Source organism: Chenopodium album, chromosome 20, assembly GCF_948465745.1.
Source record: "Chenopodium album chromosome 20, dcCheAlbu1.1, whole genome shotgun sequence".
NCBI classification, from domain to species: Eukaryota; Viridiplantae; Streptophyta; class Magnoliopsida; order Caryophyllales; family Amaranthaceae; genus Chenopodium; species Chenopodium album.
This window is the reverse complement of record NC_137853.1, coordinates 32,089,767-32,110,825: the sequence shown is the minus strand read 5'-3', so window position 1 is coordinate 32,110,825 and position 21,059 is coordinate 32,089,767. Positions and strand designations below refer to the sequence as shown.

Here is a 21,059-nt window from a genome sequence, read left to right as displayed (position 1 = left end):
TTAAACCTCACTTTTTACTTTCCTTTATCCCCTCAAATTGATTTTACTACCTTTACTCCAAGATTTCTTCATTATATTGTCAAAATTTTCATCTCTCTTACATTTAAATTATTATCATTCACTTCTCTCACCCTCTATTGCCTCCATTATACTTGTTCTTGCTTCCATTAATTTACGATGGTCTCATCTCAATCGTCTCTCCCTCTCCCTCGCCATTGCATTTGTTCATTTGTTCATTTATTGCTTCAATTCATACCTCAATGGCATGCATTTCACCTACAAGCCTTATTCATACTCCTCCATGTCTTCAAGTTCCAAATTTTAGATTATTTAGCCCACACATTTGAAGCAACTATCACGCCACAATGACACTTGCAATAGATTTATGAAAATTACTCAAAATTACTAAGATGGGTTTATGTTGTTATTTTGCGTCCATTTGTATCAAGCTTATTTTGTTTCAAGTGCCCATCAATTTTGCGGTGAACGTATTTTGGCAATTTGGGTTGCGTAGGGAATTAGTGATGTGTCGCGGTGTTTCAGTTGAATTGTGAAAAATGACATTGAAAGGGTCAATGTAGGAGTTTCTAATGAATCTTCAAAGAAAATTTCATAAACCTAGCATGGATTTCATGACAGGGACAATAAAAAAAGAGAACATTTCAAAAGGACATAATTCATGCATAAGTTTCACGTCATATTTCCATGAGATACAAATGCAATTAGGTTCACGGGTCAAAGTGGATCCGAGGATGAGAGTAAATAAAAGGCCAAAGGAGAAGATCCACCCCAAATTGGCATTTAATCCATTCAATTTGACACAATGCTGCAATCCAAAGGCAGCAATACATTCATAGATTTACCATGATTAAGATCCAAAAATAGGCATGTTTTAATTATTTCTTTATTTGTAAATCTCAGGAAACAAGAAAAGAAAACCAAAAAACAGGTAATGGTGGGATTAATATGGCATGACAATTGATATTTGACAGTATATTTTGTTAATAGAACGAGTAGAATAGGTAAGACCGTGTATGAATTCGTTAGGCATGAGACATGCAAATACTAAAACAGGCAGCAAAGCACCAGCAGATACTAATTCCAAGGAAGGATTTCACGTAAGGTGAATGGCCGGCAAATCACATACTGCAAGTATGCATTAAATCAATTGGTTGAATCCTTGCTACTATATTTCTAAACAATGCCGTCGCATTTGTTTTCAATCGACAACTGTTCACGCGGACTTGTAAAGCTAACGCAAGAAGCAGGCACAATTGATTGAGTTCAAGCTTTTTTTACACTTGCATAGAAGATCAAACATCCGGGAAGAACTGACGCCCTAAGTTTCACTTTGTCGACATCCAAAAACACCATGCTAAGATTACAAAACCTAAGCAATACAAAACCGTGAAATACAAAATTGTTCATTTATCAGAAACATGATAATACAATGAAAATGAACCAAAATCAGAATCAAAGGGGGGAAAAAAATAATTAAAAAAAAAAAAAGAAGAAAAAAAGACAGGTCCTAAACAATTTTCCAGTAGCAGTTTATCATTTCTCAGCAATATTCCAGAAAAGCTCCCTTTAGAAGAAAAGAAAATGGTACTTATCTCCAAGGCCAGAAGCCTCTTGTCTTCTTCATCCTGTTGTCAAGAGTGGGGAACTCAATCATGTTGTAGGCAAGATCGAGAACTATTGGATTCCTTGGGACTGCTAGGAAAGCTGGAGGGAAAGCTTCAATCCGGGGAGGTACTTTTGTGTTGGAATCACTGACAGCAGGCTCATACACATCAAGTTTCTCAGCAAGGAGTTTATCCTGTTAGAATGAAGTCGAGTGAACTATAAGATTATATAAAATACAGAAGCATACAGAATACGTAGACCAATGGACGATGCCAATACCCTTATCTTTCCCTCCAAAAACAAAGTAGTGAGCACACAAATAACCATGATCTTTATGCAAAGCTTAACGAACCCCAAACAATAAAATTGATTTGAGTGGTTGGTGCTACATCATCACACAATCCAACATAGTCAACTCGTTTTAAGTCGCCAGATAATGATCAGAGTTAGTAACATAAAGCTTCAATGTGGCTTAACCTGACTACGTATTCCCCCAAGCAATAGTGAGACAGCTTGTAGCACACAAGCTGGGCAACTATTTACGATCAGGGAGAAGTACGATATAAATTCCCCCCACCCACCCCACCTTTTTTTTAGGTCGAATATAATTTTTTACTGCAAGCACATAACCCCTTTGGCCTTGGAATTCAGCACCTGGGTACCTTTTATTTATATTATACACTAGTGCAGGGAAATGCTTTCAAAGAAAACAAGTCAAAGAAGAGTAAACCACAATTTTGGTAAACAAACCTTCTTATCAGCCCCAGTCAGAGACATATTTGATATCTTTTTAGAAAGCTTTTCAGGAATCTTCTGCTCTTCCAAGATTCCGGTAGCATGCTCTATACAGATGTTTGATCTGCACTGTTGACGTAATGCCTTCAACTCTGCCATCATTCCCTGTCATGAAGAAAGTGTACCAATCAACCTTCTGGCAGTTATACTCACTAATCAATAAAGCTACAATTTACAGTTCAAACAAAGGATACAAGATAAGCAGTCAGCAAGTACAACAAAATTTCCTAGGCATCAACTTTAATGTTACACACAAAATCCTTCCATCAGATATTTAATTCTCTTCCAGGGAATTCTGTAAAGTAATACCCCCAACATTCTCTTCCTCTAGCCTCAAGCGAGACATATACAGCACAAAGCATATGCAAACATGCTGCGATTCACATGATGGTAAACTGACCTGTTCACTGTTTTCCACGCTCTGCAATTTTTGCAGCGCGTTCTCCGTCACAGAAAGAGCACGAGAATATAATGCATAAGCTTCAGCTCTCTTTCCCGCCAAACTGTAGGATTTCGCCAGGTAAAAGCACCTTCAAAAATTGCAGTGCCATGTTAGATATTATTAATCCTTAACATAATCTGAGAAATCCAAATACAAATCAGGTAAACTATCATGACAGCATCGGCAGCAATAATCAAGGAATGCTCACAACACTCGCTGGGAAGCAGAATTCACAATGTGTGGTACTTCACCCCTTGCATGCATATAGCGAAAACTAAAAAAATAACCATGCACTTATTGCAATTTCTGTTTAGGTAAGAACTTCACAAGTGAAAAGAATAAGGACTTCACACAAATAAGGTCTAATCTAATGTATGAGTTTGAAATGACTAAAGCACATTCCAAGCGTTTGTTTGAAAAGATATTCTATACACATACCTCAAGTCCTCAAACACACAAGGTATGGGATTAGAAACCCAAGGGGAGAGGAGGGTATGGCTCATACCAAGCATTCAAGCATCAGATATGAAAGAAGATATAAATATACCTTTCTGCACGGAAAGCTAAACTTTTGAGAGTGCATTCCTCAGCAAATGCCACTTCTTCACCTTTACTATCCCTCCCAGAAGTGACTAAGTCAGACAAATCAGCTACATTCTGCAAATGATGACAGCTGAACATGATTTTTTTTTCCTTAACATTTTACATACTTGAACATGTGGAATACCAACCACCATCATGGCGTCATCCAATCAAAGAAACCGGTTTAAAAATCCAAAACAAGTATCATTCTGAATGCTTACTTGTAATAGAAGATCGTACAAGCGAACAAGTTCCTCGGGTTTGGTAACTTTTTCATTTTTGTCATCACGGTTTCTGCTGAGTTTGCTCTTGGCAATACTAACTAAAAGTTGGTTCCGCTCAATGGTACGTTGTCCAAGAACGGCACTTACAGCTTTGTCAAGTCCATTCAATTCATCTTTCACATTTTCAGCACTCCCTGCAGTAACCTATTTGACAAAGTTTTAACCAATCATTATATTGGACACTAAAAGCCACCCTTGAAATCAAGCCACAAGAGGATATAAAAGTAATCAACATGGTACCAAACTACCAGAAGCAATGCATACCAAATCATTGCGGATGCAACTCCTTGCATCATGATAGGCAGAAAAAATTTTGTCAAAGACAGCAAGTTTTTTCTCAGCTGACAGCGAGTCTGCAGTTGGACCCTGAATATCCTTCTCCAATTCCTGAGCTACTCACATGTAGATATAAAAATACTATAAATTATATAGGTTCAGATATATACAGTGTAGGTTCAGAATATAGCAACAACTAGCAGTTGAAGACAGACAAGATACTCCATCTGCAGAAGCAAGCTCTGGAAGAGCCAACCCCTTGCTTCCGTTCTTATGCCCATTACTTACACATACCCTCAAGATAAACTTTGGGGAGAAACATCGTAGATAAACCTCAACTATGAAGTGACAGGGTAGCAAGTTGATTTGGTTTATTTTATAACATAATGAAGCAGATACAAGAGTTACTGCAAAGCAAATAAAATATAACCATTTATCGACTCCTTTCAATCAATCAATCAAAGCCTTAATCCCATAAGTGGGGTCGGCTATATATAATTATCGACTCCTTCGGCGAATAAAATATTGATTGGTAGTAAATGATGAGTTTTTATTGAGTTGAAATAATACTACTAGCAAAGAGAAGGCTATATATAATCAAATATACTCTCAGCTTGTTAAAGCAGATGAACCCATCACTACTATTTATTATAGAAGAATAAGCTTATGCCTTTTGATTTTATGCTCAGCAAATTCCTAGTGAAATTAATCTACCATGTACTTCAAAAGGGAAGCAGCCTAGCCACAAGATTAATACACACAGCCACACAAGTAGGTGGAAAAACAGATCGGGATCTGATACCCTCGAAGAAAACAAACCAAAGGAAACGTATCAACAGGGAGACAATGCCCTATCCAAAGGAGAACAGAAGACTAGATGAGAGCCAAAACAGAAAATTATTAGTGAATCCTTCTCATCCTTGTATTTTTATGGTTTGGAAGTTCCATTATATTAACAGTGCATTTTCAATAAACAGCAGGAAGCAGAAGCCAAAAGCGCAAAGCTGATTTGATCAAGTCGTCGTGAATTTCGGTTGTGTTTCTCTAGCAATGAGCAACTAAGTGTTTTCCAGGATTTATTATCAAACTTTAGCTATGTAATTTGATAATTAACTTTGTTTTGGAATTATCTTTGGTGTTACGATTGAATTATTCATCTATAAAATTGATAATTATTCCTAAGAAATTCAGGTTATAAAATTATGCAAAGATAATAATGCATTGTGATCAAACCAATGAATGTATTGTCTCAGCTTTGTTTATATAGGCCATGTCACAAAGTCAGTCTCAATTGTGACCCAAAGCTCATAGCCTAAGGCACCTATATCCGTTAAATTGCAAATCAAACTAGAAAATTAGCTATATAATTAATGGTGTATCAAATGTCCTTTTCAATTACTGATCGATTCCCCAGGTTACCCTTATCTTGATCATTTAGATAATATAGTTTCTATTTTGTTATTTGTTTTATTTTAATTAGAGTCAGAAACAACTTATTTACCTGGTTTTCGTCACTAACTCACTATCTATAAGATATCCAAGTATTTGTTACTATCCTTTTGAACTTCTACACTTGTATGAATACGATTTATAGCTTGTCTTTAATTGCTATCAAACAACAACATTAAAACAAGAAAAATGAAGCTTTTAACAAGGGTATGCACCATTGGAACAACTAGTAAGAAAGCTCCAAAATAGTGCTACTTCAAAGCTTAAACAATGCTCTCCTGACCCACTTCAAGTGATCTTTACCAAATATTCTCAAAGAACCAGAATATCAGTGTATCTTGTGTGCCATGAAAGGTCATCAGACAACAGCTAGCAAATAGCTTGAGAGTGCTAGCAGGCATGTAGTATTTTGAACACATGATCCATGGTGATCAGGCAGAGATCAGGGAAATCATGAGTCTAGATATGGTTCAAAAAAAAACTTCCGGGATAAAGCTCGCAAATGCTAGAAAAGTATATTAGTTGAACTATGTCCTATAAACAAAAGATAATGACTACTAACCTTTTAGAATGGAAACCCTAGTCTTAGGATTGGAAATTGGAAATCGGTGTCCCAGCCAATTGAACTCTGTCATTGAAGCAGCTTGTTGAGACCTTGCCTCAGCCATGACAGCCTGCATATACAAATACAGTTATAGCTCCTTGAAAGACCTGACTGTAGTCTGCAAATAGGTTTAAGCCCAATTCAACAGGATAAATTGTATGTTTAGAATGATTGGGAAAGTAGCAAAGCACCCTCAACAGCTGCATATCTTTAGGGATTAAACTAATCATGACATTTAAAGATCTAGGCTGACAACTCTTACTTAATAAAAATTAAGCATAAATCCAAGCTGCAAACGAGTCTGATACATGTTTTTCAAAAATTTAAGGTAGTTTTTCAAGCTAAAAGTTCAAGGACCTTCACAGGAGCATAAACTGGCAGAAAAGGTTCAAATTACAGAAAAGCAAACTTACTTCCAACTTGGATTTGAAAAGGTCCAATGCTGGCCCCTCCATTTCACCAATCTGCTTAAGTTCTGAAGCTTGCAGATTGGACTGGCCTATTTTGTGTAAGCAGTACCTAATACTAGGCTCTAGCTCTTCCACACGTTCACGACACAGAAGTTGATTTTCAAGGTCTCCATACTTCCCAAGCTCTTCATAGACAGCCCTACAATGTTTACATTACCATAAGAGTTATGCTCTGTTTGAATAAAGTGACAACGAATATGTGCCCCCATCATACATAACATTCCTGCAGCATGCAGCCTAGAGGCATTTAGCTTCCAATTAAAACCAACAAATGACACTAAGACAAGTATTCTAGCATCTTCAGATGTTCTTGAATCATTGATGCAATAAGAATCATGCAGAAGGATATGATTGATAACAAAATAAGATTTTTTTTAACAATGACACTGCTAGTCATCTACAAGCTAAAACAGTATAATGCACCTGGCACTCTTGAAATTCCGTAATGCCATGTCCCAATTCTGATCTTGCTCGAACAACAAGTTGCCTTTCATATATGATGCATAAGCCTGGTCACAGTGAAACACATGTTCAGTTCCAATAAAGTAATAAAAACTTCAAATGCGATGTTGGTCACGCAACCTAATTTTCTTGAAAAACATACTAAAACACTATAAGTTTAAGTCTCAATGCTGCTTGACAAATAACGTAGGAAAACAGAAAATAGTACCTAACTGTAGCTTTGGCAACTATATATGAATAGCTCCAAAAGTGATTAAAGTATTCAAGGGAATTAAACAATCCTTAACTTGGCAAACATCACAATCAAGAGCATATCGCTCAAGACTATTTCTCACTCTGTTCATCCTATGTTTAAGAAAAATGGTTGCTTCTCCACAGTCTCCAATGCATACCTTTTTTGACCATTAATTATGCATCACTCACTCCATCTTAAATTAGTTGCTCTATTTGCCTTTTGAAGGTCAAATTTCATCAACTTTGCTCAATTATTTCTAATATCATATGAGGAAAATTATACCATAGGGTATCTTGTTAGATTCATTATAATGTATACTTTCAAAAAACCAAATTCTTATAATAAATTCTATAAAATGCAATTAAAGAAATTATTGGTCAAATGTGTCTTGGGGATTTTGAGAAAAAATTAGGCAACAAATTGGAGACAATAGGATCATCAAAAATGATTTCTTGCAACCAAGATCTTACATGATAAATATTATGTATTGGTGAATATCAATGGCTTAAGTTTTTGCTACGAAACATTTCTGTAGGAAGTTGCAAATGGGGAGGAGGGAGGATAAGAGTTATAGAAAAGTCATCAATGCATACTTCTGTACTAGCATTACACAAAATCCACTACATGTAGTCCTTTATGCAATTGTCTACTTTGAATTTTCTACAAATCCAGTACCTACACAACAATGATGTAATAAAAGTCCTAGAAATACATTTTAAACTAAGAGATGTCCAAGGTTCACACGACATGGATGTCAAACGAAGAATAACAAAACACAGTTAAAAAGGTAAATGAAGCTTTATCCAGCAGTAAAAAAACAATTAAAAAAATTGTATCGGATAGCACGGGCTTGCTTGGAGCTTATCAGCCACAGCTATAATAATCCTCACCTTCACAAAAACTCACAAAAGGGCCTCATATCTCTTCAAAATGTCATGGATAGTTCAACAAGTGAAATGGCTATAGAGAGGCACAATGAGAGGAAGGAGACATTAGATGCAACTCTAAAAGGGACTTGTATATTTCAAGATGCTTTTCAAGCAAAATGACTACAGTGAGTGGCATAATGGGAGAATGGAGACAGTAGATGCAATTGGCGCATCCAAAAGATCATTGGAGTTGGTAGCAAACAGATGGGTTCACAAATCACAATACTACTTCATCAGCTAAGCCATTCTTTATACACCCAAGAAAGAATTAGGGGATCGCAACACAAAAGTTTCCTAAGTATAATCGAGAAGCATATCAAGGAACTTCCGGAGCTATAAAGAAGTTCCATTCAAGAGCACAGAAACAAAAATGTTGACTAGCAAGTTTCAATAGAGGTTCAGAAGAACAATTTTAGGAGATGAAGATAATGGCTCAATAACCCTTGGGCCTCGAAGAAAATTCATGAGATACATGATGAGCTGACATAAAACTATGTCCACAGGCTCATTCCTTTCTGCTACTCAATAAAAATATAATAAAAGTTCTACTGCTCTACATAACCATGGGTGCTAGAGTATCAAGACTTGATTTTCAGTCATCTTACCAGCTTGACAAAAGTTCACATGTCATTCACTAACACCATAATAAACTTTAATACATTCAAAGGAAAGGAAAGGAACCCACTGCAACCCAAAAACAATACTTCCTCCGTTTTCTTTTACTTGCAACACTTCCCTAAAAAGGAAATGTCACAATACTTGCAACACACTATAAAAGGAAAGTTACTTTAGGGAAAAACTATACTATATCCCTTATTAAAGCACATGGCCCACTAAATTACACTCCTAACAACCACTCATCCTATTTTAAAGTTTATTATTTCATGTAAACCCCACCTTTCTTAATTACCGCGCTAAAGGGTGTGTTGCATCTTAAAGAAAACGGAGGAAGTACAATTTAAAAGTAATTTATATGAGATCAAACCTCAGCTTCCAAAGAGGTTCTGGAATCTCCTTTGAGTGCACAGAGTTGCGCAAAAAGAGTAGCCCATTTTACAGCCTTCCTCAATCTGCCAATCAGATAGATGCGTTGGCGCCCATTTGGACCATCCGGTAGTTGTCTTTTCTCCATGGCATGGCTCCATGCCCTTTCAGTTGTATAGAGTAGAATATGGAGAAACCTACAGACAAAATAAATTCCAAGTAAAAGAAACTTGCTTAGAATTGCACAGCACAGCCATGGAAACATTTGGCAGAGCCGCAGAGGACAGAGAGCAACGTAATGTAAGCCACATACATTCCAAACTTAAGGGGAGTGATTGAACAATTAGTTTAAAAAATGAAAATTACCTTACATCAGTAACAGTGCTCTCAGTAATAACTTTCCGGCTGTATTTATTACGGCCATGTGTAAACTTGAGGGATTTATACAGCCTTCTCAGGCGAGCTGTACAATACCGCCTACCATTCAAACATTCCAATCAATCAATAAAAGTACCTCAAGCATATTAAACATAAACAGCATTCAACTCAACACAAGAAAGCCTATACCCTATGTTCAAGAGAAAATTAGGTATCAAAATGTCACAGAAAGCAAGCTAACAACAATCCATTCTTCATTCTAATTTATTTAAAAGATTAAGACAGATATACAGGTCTAGACATGAAGCTAGAGGACTTCTGATAAAGATAACTTATGTTAACCCAACACATTAATGATCTTCGCATCACATGCTTTACGAAATGCAAGTTTACAACTATCTAAAAAATATGCTGCATACAAACTTAATACGGAGTATCACTTATTCCACATTTTTACCCCCATATTTCTTATTATTATTAACTTAGAGCTCGTCCACTATAAGTAACTTTTTTTAGCTGTTTATTACAAAGATTGTAGTGTTATTTTTCAATTTTTACAAACCAGTACGAAGCTACTTTTGTTGTTGCTAACATTAATTTTTGAATACCTATTTTTAAATCAAAAAGAGAAAAAGAGAAAAGAAATTGACTCGACCCACATAATCTTCCTTCACAACCATAGTTGACACCCCTAAAGGCCTAAAGATCCTGAACCATTGGCAGCCACCACAGGTCCACAGCCCCTAATATTGACACTATTGTGTCACCATAAAGCCCTTTAAAGATGCAACACCACCTTCACCTGTTGCCCTGCTTCGTGTTGCCTCTTGTTTTATCTATTTCATATTCCTTGAATGCCTAGTGTTTTCTAGCAGCCGATACCCATCACCGTTAACCACTCCACCCTATCTGGCATCCTCTACTACCTGCCAAATGTAATGCACCTACTACACTGGTTGTGACCTGCTGTGCAGTAGTGGTGGAGGTAGACATGGGTGCTAAGTATATGGAAGGAGTGGGCGGGGCATTACAAGGGGGTGAGGGCGTGAGGCATAAGGCAGAGTTGAAAGCAATGTCTTTTTTCCAAATCATAATTCATAAAACCTCCCGTCAAATCAAAAAAAAAAATAATTCATAAAACCACTATAAGTGATTTTCCTTTTTCTGCAGCAATATTCATAAATCAACAGTTGTTTCTCCAGCAATCAAACTGAAAAGGATTTGTTCCCCTACTCCAAAACATAAGAAACGGAAAACACAAAATCTACAATGCCGAACAAACCTTAATCTACCATTAATTGCAAAGCATACCCAAGTTTAACAACAAGAAAACCACCTATATATTGCCACGCATTATCACTCACTGGATAATTAACATTCAACAATTACAACGAATTCGTGCAACATTCAGAAAATCAAGCAATATCAACCTCAATTGTTTTATAGAACAAAGAATTTCGACAAGTGCAAGTACCTATAGCGAGTGTAATCGCCATGGCGCAATCCATGCTGCATTTGGGCAGACTTCAACAGCTGCAAAACTAACATCATCACGAAAATCAACCCAAAAATTAGAATTACATGCGTTTCAACAATCATAATCCAACAAACGAAAAGAAAATTAATACAAGCACACCATTGATGGAGAATTTAGGTTGATCGGAACCAGTCGATTTTTGGATATCGATATCCATCGAAGAAGCTGAATCGTTTACTTTCGCCATTCCTTCAATCAAATTATCAAGGAATCAGATCGATAATAGGTGAAATTTGATGCAATTGGCAACCAATATGAATAAAATCTGCAATTAGGGATTCGATAAACCCTAATTTGCTGCGAATTTGAAAGAAGTAATTGTCGATACAATGTAATCGGAAAATAGAGTGTGAAATTTACCTTGATTGTACGGATTCTGGGAGCAACTGCAACGTCTGCAATGCTTGTGTGTTAGAAAGAATTCTTTGACGATACACTATGAGTCTATGAAATATGAATACTTAGGATTACAAGTGTTTTTTTTAACCCGTAAAATAAAAACTTGCTCCGTATATGATTGCAGGTGTTTTTTTTTTACCCGGCTATATACGGGTTCAGCTCAATTAGAACCAGAATCAGAATCAGAATCAAATCCAACATTAAAATAACCGGATACAAATTTTGTTTAAGGGTTGTTCACTCCACCTTATTTGAAATTAATTTTATTGGACTAAAATATTTGTTAAACTGAAATTAAATTTATTAATTTTATGTTATATTTCTTCTTTGAAGTTACAAATTTTTACTGAACTGGAATTATTTTTACAGATCTGAAATTTTTATTTCTTACTATTACTTCCCCTGTTTTTTTAATACTTGCAACACTTCTCTTTTCACGATTGTCAATGCATTATTTCAGCGTTAATATCTTTAATTAACAATGGTAAAAATTATAAAAATTAGATATTATAAAAGTATAAATCAAGACAAGTCTAAGGCCCCGTTCACTTAACCTTATTTTTGCAGAACTGAAATTATTTTTACCGATCATTTTTGCTAAACTTAAATTATTTTTATTGAACTGAAATTAATTTTACTAAACTATAATTATTTTTGCTGAACTAAAATTATCTTTACTTATTTTCTATTATATTTCTTCTTTAAGTTTACTAATACAGAGCTGAACTTATTTTTCCTGAACTGAAATTAATTTTGTTAAACTGAACTTATTTTTCCTGAACTGAAATTATTGTAACTGAATGTTTTTTAAGGTGAAGTGAACAGGCCTAACAGGATCCCACATGACTATAATTTTTCTAACCAATATATCACCAAAGTTAGTCAAAGTAAGATATGTGAATAGTGTAAAAGTCAAATTGTTACAAGTAAAAAGAAACGGAGAAAGTATTATTTTCTTGTGAAAATTGAGAAGTAGTGATTGTATTGAAAGATGGAGGAGCGAGCATCGGAGTAGATTTTTGTATTATGATTATACTCCCTGAATCATAATACTATCCTTCCACATAGGTTTGTTCCATAAATATTATCTTAAAAAATCTTCCATGGTTATATCTAGGGACTATTTTGCAATTTTCAAAATAAACTAACTAACTACTTTTTTTTTTTGAAGGGGAACTAACTAACTAACTAACTACTAGCTTTACCATTAAAGCTAAATTTATTATGAAAGCAAATTTTGTCGCCTAAAGGTCATTTTTCTTGCATTGTAATTTACCTAAGTTTTGAATGAAAACAAATGTAATGTAAAACTTACAAATTTAGCCCAAGACATGTAATTATATTGAGAAATTTAGATGTATCTTTACATATCTATCTATACTATATATTAAAAGGTGTTTCTAATCAAGGATATACGCCACGTGGCAACCCTCTATTCCATCAAAAAGATGCCAAGTCACCAAGGAGAATGGGAACATGCATGTCGGTTCAACTCAATTCGGCAAAAATAAGTTCAATTCAATAAAAATAATTTCACGTCAATAAAATTCGATAAACTTAAAGAAGAAATATAATAGAAAATAAGTAGAAATTATTTAAGTTCAACAAATATAATATTTGTTCAGTAAAAATTATTTCAGTTTAGTAAAAATAATTTAAGCTTTACAACAATAATTTCAGTTTAATAAAAATAATGTTATGAAACAGGCCTAAGTCTCACTAAATTCTACTTTGTTACTAATTAAACTTCCAGTCTTCCAGTTGATCCAAGCCGTAAACATAACCAATTAGCTAGTCCAATTACACAAATTAACTTTTGAGAGTAAAGATGAGAGGGTTGAGTAAGTGAATCTCTATAATCGTTCTCAAGCATATGTAAAAGCTAAAGTAGGAGTTAAGCTAATGATGAATTCTAAGTCACAAAATTGAATTTCTCACCACTACTCAACTCTGATCTCAAGCATGGTTGACACACCATACATATATGTATGTGAAATAGTCTTCGAATAAAGTTTCCCATTCATATATACGTTGTCATGAAAAAGCTAGACCTCTTGGTGTAGTGGCCCGTATGCAACTACGCAAGGTTCGAGCCTCGCCGACTGGCCATGAACAAATCCCCTCCCTTACCCCTAGGCATTGCCAACAAGAGTATCTCTAGTGATACGAGTATTCAACTGGGGCTCAATTAACCTTACCGTATAAAAAAATAAATAAATAAATAAAAATATTTTTTTTTTTTTTTTTTTTTTTTGACAAAGGATATAAAAATAAAAATAAAATCATATAAATGTCATTTTCCAATCTTTTACATCAAACTCATATTATTTGTAGTCAACTAGTCATTTTTTTTTTGGTTAAATTCTAAAGTAGTTGCCAACTCATTAAAATGAGCAACATCTACATCTAGAAGCCCTACTTCTGCAATATCACACTCATATTAGTAGTCATATACTTTGTAGATGTTAACATGAGTAAGGCCCTGTTTGATTCACCTTAATTTTGCTGAACTGAACTTAATTTTACTGAAATGAACTTAATTTTACTGAACTTAAGTTATTTTTACTGAAATTAAATTATTTTTACTGAACTCAAATTATTTTTACTGATTTTCTATTGTAATTCTTCTTTAAGAAAACTGAATTTTACTGAACTGGACTTATTTTTACTGAACTGAAATTATTTTTACTGAACTGAACTTATTTTTACTGAACTGAAATTATTTTACTTAATATTATTTTTTTAAGGTGAAAGAACAGGGCCTAATACTTCCTCTGTTTATTTAGTTGACATCTTTCTTTTATCACGCTTGCCAACGCATGTTTTAACGATTAATATCTCTAATTATCAACATTGTAAAATTATAAAAAGTGGATATTAATAAAATATACTACCTTCATTTCATGTTTTTTGCAACTTTGGAATATTTTATACTTCCTCTGTTTCTTTTTAGTTGACACGTTTCTTTAGTCAAGTTTGCCAATGCATTTATTCAATCATCAATATCTTTAATTATTGATAAGCAAAAATTATGAAAAGTTGATATTTTGAAAGTATATAACGTGACGAATCTAAGAAGATCGCACATGACTATATTTTTCATTACGTATAAAACACAAAATACGGTCAAAGGGAGGTTGATGAATAGTGCTAAAGTCAAAACGTGTCAACTAAAAAGAAACGGAGGTAGTATCTCACAAATAATGCCCAAAGTTGCAAAAAACATGAAATTAAACAGATGTAGTACATTAAAACGATTCAAACAAGATCCCACATGAATGTGTTTTATCGTATTTATAACCCACAAAAGCGAGTCAAAGTGTGTTGTGTGAATAGTGTAAAAGTCAAACGGTGTCAACTAAAAATACGGAGGAAGTAAACAAAGTATATGCGTTTTGTCAAAAAAAAATAACGTATATGCTGAGTATATATATACATATATATATCAAGTAATTCATTTAGTTCCCGTTTATTTCACCTTATAAAAATAACATTTAGTGAAATTAATTTCAATTAAGTAAAAATAAGTTTAGTGATGAGTCATATTTATATAGAGTTTATAGGCACGTTTATGCTAGTTTTTTAGTTGCTTTTTGAGTCTTTTGTTTCTTTTTAGGTTGCAAATGCATAAGTTGTTCATTTTGTGCTCTATTACGCTTCATTTGTGTTTTCTTAATGTTTCAAGTAGTTTCTATAACTATTTGGACGCTTTCGAAGTAGTTATGGAAGAATCAGACAATAAAAGGATGTAACGTCAATGAATCGAGGTCAGTCAATGAAGTATATGTGATTGTGGAAGCTTAGTATGAGATAAATATGCGTGAAGAATGAATATAGCATCCACAAGGGTTGTTATGCACTTTACGGAAATGAATTTGAGTTAGAAACGAAGAAAAACGATGTTTTACAAAGTGGCAAAATTGACCTTTGTCCACTCTTTTGATCATAACTTGAGTTCTACAAATCGGATTGATGCGATTCAAATTGCGTTGGAAACTAGACTTAAGCTTTCCAATGATAGGTCACACGCCCCAAGAAGCTTTCTAGAACAGAAGTTATGAGCATTTGAAACCAGGTGTTGCAGAGCCACCTGCGGGATTTTGTTGCGGGTCTGTCCCGCGCCCACTCGATCCTCCCTGCTGCTACTGCCAGGGCGCGGCCACCACCCTGCGGCCGCAGGTTCTGCCGACCAGCCACAGCATCCCACGAGGCTTTGCCGCTGCATATATATCTTCACTCGTTCCTCGATTGCACCGATCATCTTCGTGCCACGTCATCATCTATCGCCCAATAGTAATACAACTTGTGTAATTTGTATTTTCTTATTTCTTTTCTTTAATTATTTTTAGATTAGTTTTAGGATAATATAAATACTCAAGGGATAATTATTTTCCCTTATGCCTTTTACATCTTTTATTATTTTACGTTCGTTTTAGTTTTTTCTCGAACCCTAGTTTCTCATGGCATCTCCATGGATTCTTCCATGGATGATTCTTGGGTTTATTATTTCAATTCATTGAGGTATTTTATTTCTATTTCTTGTTTTTAATATGTTTTATTCCTTAGATCTAGTTTTAATTATTTATTTTATGCTTGAGTAGTTTATTTCTAGGGTTTGGGAATCCATGTTTATATTATGAATCTTGATTGATTATTTTAATATTTTGATTATTGATTTCTCTAATTGATAGTGTTTTATTGTTAATCTTGCAACCTGATCAATTGTATGATTAATTCATGTTAATAAGAGTTTGAATCGAAAGATCTTACTTTTAGAGGCTTCCTTACAATTAGCAATTCTGATTATGTTAGCAACCGAACTACATATGTTGAATTGAGAGCGTTAAGACCCGACCGTAGGCTTAGCAATTGCTCTAGATAATTGATTGACTGAATTATTATTGGTATTTGATAGATTCAGAACTATAAACATGGTGAACCATGACCCTAGGTATTTTTATCAATTGTTTTTTTCCCATCTTAATTTAGACTATCTTTTTATCCTGATTTCGTGATATAGTTTAGTTTCTCCAATTTCTTAGAGGTTAGATTAATACCATCTCCCTGTGGATTCGACCCTACTTACCCTACTACATTGTTAGTTGGTTTTGTTAGGAATTTATTTTTGATAGGTGTACGACAACCTATCATTTAGTTCGATAAAATTAATTTCAGTTCAATAAAAATGATTTCAGTTCAGTAAAAATATGTAATTGTAAAGAAGAAATATAATAGAATATCAGTAAAAATAATTTCTGTTCAGTAAAATTAATTTCAATTCAGTAAAAATAATTTTAGTCCAGCAAAAATAAAATCTGTAAGGTAAAAATAATTTCAGTTCGGCAAAAATAAGTTGAAGTAAATGGGGCCTTACATGATTGTCAATCAAAATTAGACCAATTATATCTTTGTAATTGTCAATAAATACAAATCATATAAATTTGATATTAAAAAGGCATATATACATTAATTTGATTATAAGGATACGATCAAAGTTAAATACTTTAGTTAATATAATCTATCTATAGTAATATTAAAAGGCTCCTAAAAACGTATATGGATGAGAATGTTTGAACACTTGACCTCTTAAAAAAAAAAGGATATTGTTTAACCATCTAGGTTAATTGTCAATTATGCTTTAACCTTGCACAATAAATAATTCTCCCTCCATTCCTGAAAGCTCGACTCACTTTGCATTTGCACGGTCTACCATTAACAATTATGATTATCAATAACTTCGGCAATGTGTATGTAAACTTTTTAAAAAGTTGATATTTGAAAATTTTATGGAGAAATCTAATAAGACAAAACTTGTTAATTTAATTTTGATTGTATATAAAATATGGTCAAAGTTATTTTATTTTGACCACGTGAATAGTAAGTGAGTCGAATTTTTGGAACGAAGGTAGTAATATACGGAGTACTACGAAGTATTAAAGACACATACGTACTCCATACAAACAATTAGATGCTCTTATTCATCAAAAAAAAGATGCTCTTAAAAAAAGCCGTTGTACAACTATGAAAGTAGTAATATGAGACAACATTTGAACTACTTACTAGTGTTGTTTAAAAAAAACAGAGAGAGTACTCCGTAACACGAATAAAAGTAAAAAAAAAATAATAAAAAATAAATAAAATAAAAAATCAAAACAGAAACATAAAAGTTGGAGCCCCACAATAACTGATAAAACTAACCCTTATTTTTATGGGTTACGCAATCCTTCTCTAGTTTCTTCTTCCATATAATTGCGCACGAGTAATTCAAGCTAAGAGTACGTGTTCCAAAATCATGCCATTCAAAATCAGCTCATTAATAGCCTCAAACTCAAAAAAATCTCTTCCTCTTTCATTACATTGTATGTCAACTTTTGTCTACCTTGGAGTTTTTCAACCTGACATCAAAAAAATTAGTAACACTAATTAATTATTGTCTACTCCTAAATCTATACCATTTCGATCAACTAATGAATTAAAAAAATTACCAAGTATACTGTATACAATATCTTATGATAAAGTAATGAAACAATAATTATGGACCGTCAATTAAAGAATGTATGTAGAGTTGCAGGCTTATCACAAAATCATCTTCTAATGGCAAAAAAAGTTTGACCTTGACTTTTTCTTTATCTAAAAAGATCCCCATTTTGGGGTTTACTCGCACCATTGCAACCATTATGATGATCAACTCCGTCGTCAATTTGATCGTCGGCATCGTCGTAGTCGTCGTCATCGTCGTCGAGGCCATCCTCATCGGTCGTCAAGGGAACTAGGCAGCACGCTCCATACATATGACCATTTATACAAACAAAATACTCTAACCCACCTTGGTGCGTACCTAGTCGTTTAGCAGCCGTTTTCGGGACTAATTTAGCCGATGTCATACTCCAAACTCGTGCACCACAATAAGGGCAACGAACTTGTTCCTCGAGTTGTACTTGTCTTCCTATTAAACAAGCTCGAGTTTTCGACCTCATGAACCCCCGAAAAACACCTCTATATATCCCCAAATCGTCCTCCCCTTCCCCCATAGGGTGCTCGCAGGGATCGCTAACGTATAGCAGATCCCCGCGGCACCTCTTCGTCAAGAAACTGAGGCCCGATGTTTTTGAAAATCGGGCCTCCTTGACGAAATGCCCTGGTAGAGACACTTTGAGTTTGAGGGTCGGGGTGGGTTGGCACCCACAACAGAAGAACATGAGCTTTGCTAGCGCGTGCCAACCACCTCCGATCCTTGACCCGGGTAGCCCGTGGCTTAGGCCCGCCACCATACGTGGAGCCCGGTAACTACACATGGCCCGCCATAATATCCTCTTCGCCACGGCCCGAAACTTTCGGCTGACCCGAGCCGTGGCACATACTGTCTTCAAATCCCATTTTATGTACCCGAACACGAGCAACAAGATCTCTTCATTAAGGATCCTCGACTCGGGCGCCACCGGTTCCGAATCCGATTCATGACCCGTCGGGCCGGTGTTGGCCCGTTTATTGGACAAATTCATATCTTGAGATGGTGGGAAAAAGGGTTGCATAGTTGCTAGGTTTAAGTTGGACAAGACCTTTGTGCTAAGACTATAAATACACAAAATCAAGATTAATGGCTTAAACATGCCACGTGTATGTCTCCCATTGGCAGACATGGTGCTTTGTGTTTAAGGTGCATGTAACTCAACACGTGTTGAGCAACCATTTGGCGTAAGGCCACGTGTTATCATAGGAAGATGAAATGCCTTATCACTTGATAATAGAAGTGACATATGAAGCCAAATATTTTCGTACAATATAATGTCAAATGGGACACGTGTCCATTTGGGTCATAGAATTTGATGATATCTTCCAAAAATATCTTAATTAGACACTACAAAATATCTTTCCTAATGCTTAGGTAATGTACTAATTACCCAATTAAGAAATAATCTCCCCATATCAACAAATGAAAACGTACCACGTATAAAGATTAATGAAGATATTTAGCAACTAATTTTATATTTTTTGAAATTGAGTTGGTCACATGGATAAAATAAAATGGGAGAATAAAAAAAAGATTGCATAAGATATGGGTTTGCTAAAAACAGGGAGAAGTTGTTCTACTTGATAAAATATAGTAATGACATAAATAAATGGGAAAGTTTCTGAAAAGGGAGCCAATGATGAGGATTTATAAAATGGTGAGATTATTAAATTAAGGAAAAATAGTTGCCTTATTAGTGAAGGGAGCCAAAGTGGAAGAAACCTTTGAATAACATGAGAGGATAGTCACTTCCCCCAAAGGGTAAGACCACATGCTACCATGTGATCTCAATTTAGTAGATTAATAAACAAATTGAGTCGAGTTTACCGATTTTAGAAAGAACCAACATTTTATATTTTAATAATATGATTACTTTTAGGTCACTTTATGTTAGTTTTTTTTTTTTTTTTTTTTTTGTTTTTTTTTTTGGGGTATGTAGAGAGCCACAAAGATAGGGGTAAAAATTGATACCAGGATCTTATGAAATTGAGAGGGAAGCTCTAACCACTTGTGTTATCCCTCACACTCTCTACTTCATTCTCCCTCTGTTTTTAAATACTTGCTTCATTTTCCTTTTGAGGCCGTTTTTAAATACTTGCTCCATTTTCTTATTTGAAAAATTATTACAATTTTTAGGGCATGTTCTCTTCAGCTTAATTTCAGTTCAGTTCAGTTTAGTTCCTAATTTCCTTCTCTGATAAACAATTCATTTCAGCCCGGTTTAATTAGTAAATGAGAACAGACCCTTAGTTCATTTCTCTCAGCTAGTGGGACCCAATTTTATTATTTTTCAGATTCTCTCTTTCAATTTACCTTCCACTAACCCCATTATCTCTATATTTTATTATTTTCTCTAATTTCTCCTAAAACTCTACGCATGGAGAAATGGAACAAAATTTAAAAACAGAGTAGTATGTAAGAGGAAATAAGTTTTGATCAGATTAGTTTAGGAAACATGAGGATTGTAAGTGTATTTTGCGATTTATACTTCCTTTAATTTATTTGGAATTATACCATATTTCTTTTAGGAAGGGTCCGAATAAGTTGTATTGGGAGACGGTGGTGGGGGGGCGCAATAAGAAGGGTCATGTGGATGGACTTGGCCAAAGTGCAGAGCTGTACTATGGCAACCGGGTGGGTCGAGTTTCAAGTTCTTCATAGCAATACATGCCATCCATCATTTCTCAGATGCAAGATCAGATGGAGCATATATCAGCATAGGGTGCAAGCTCTCCACACTCAAATGGAAGTCGAGATGCAAAGCCAAATTGAAGCCAAAATGGCTGACATGGAGAGGAGATACAAGGAGAGTATGGATGAGATGATGAGTCGTTTAACCAACAACGCCACATGTTCCACCATTCGTCCTCAGCCTCGAGACCCTAGGCACGACCCAGGTAGTGGCGGAGCAGGCCAGGGTACCTCGGCGATTGTTTAGCGTAGCTTCACTCTTGCATATATATATATGTGTGTGTGTGTGTGTGTGTGTGTGTGTATGAATGTAAAAGAAATATAATTTTTCAGGTGGTTTATTAATTTATTTAAACAGAAAATAAATGCAGGTTGTTCAAGTTAATCAATTACTAAAAATAAAAA

The 21,059-nt window shown here is 34.8% G+C and overlaps 1 protein-coding gene and 1 pseudogene across 1 annotated transcript; both read right to left on the bottom strand.

Moving 5' to 3' along the window:
• Positions 1 to 1,413: 1,413 nt before the first annotated feature.
• Positions 1,414 to 11,489, bottom strand: LOC145598118 (uncharacterized). The gene is made up of 14 exons (XM_081654430.1): positions 11,414 to 11,489; positions 11,153 to 11,242; positions 10,991 to 11,057; positions 9,505 to 9,615; positions 9,140 to 9,335; positions 6,952 to 7,037; positions 6,472 to 6,667; positions 6,017 to 6,128; positions 3,994 to 4,121; positions 3,667 to 3,873; positions 3,411 to 3,520; positions 2,822 to 2,951; positions 2,377 to 2,526; positions 1,414 to 1,819 (listed from the first exon to the last, which is right to left on the bottom strand). The coding sequence occupies exons 2-14, from the start codon at positions 11,238 to 11,240 to the stop codon at positions 1,610 to 1,612; spliced, it is 1,791 nt and encodes a 596-aa protein (XP_081510556.1). The 5' UTR covers positions 11,241 to 11,242; positions 11,414 to 11,489; the 3' UTR covers positions 1,414 to 1,609.
• A 6,589-nt stretch (positions 11,490 to 18,078) lies between these two features.
• On the bottom strand, positions 18,079 to 19,010 carry LOC145597034 (EID1-like F-box protein 3 pseudogene; annotated as a pseudogene).
• Positions 19,011 to 21,059: the final 2,049 nt, after the last annotated feature.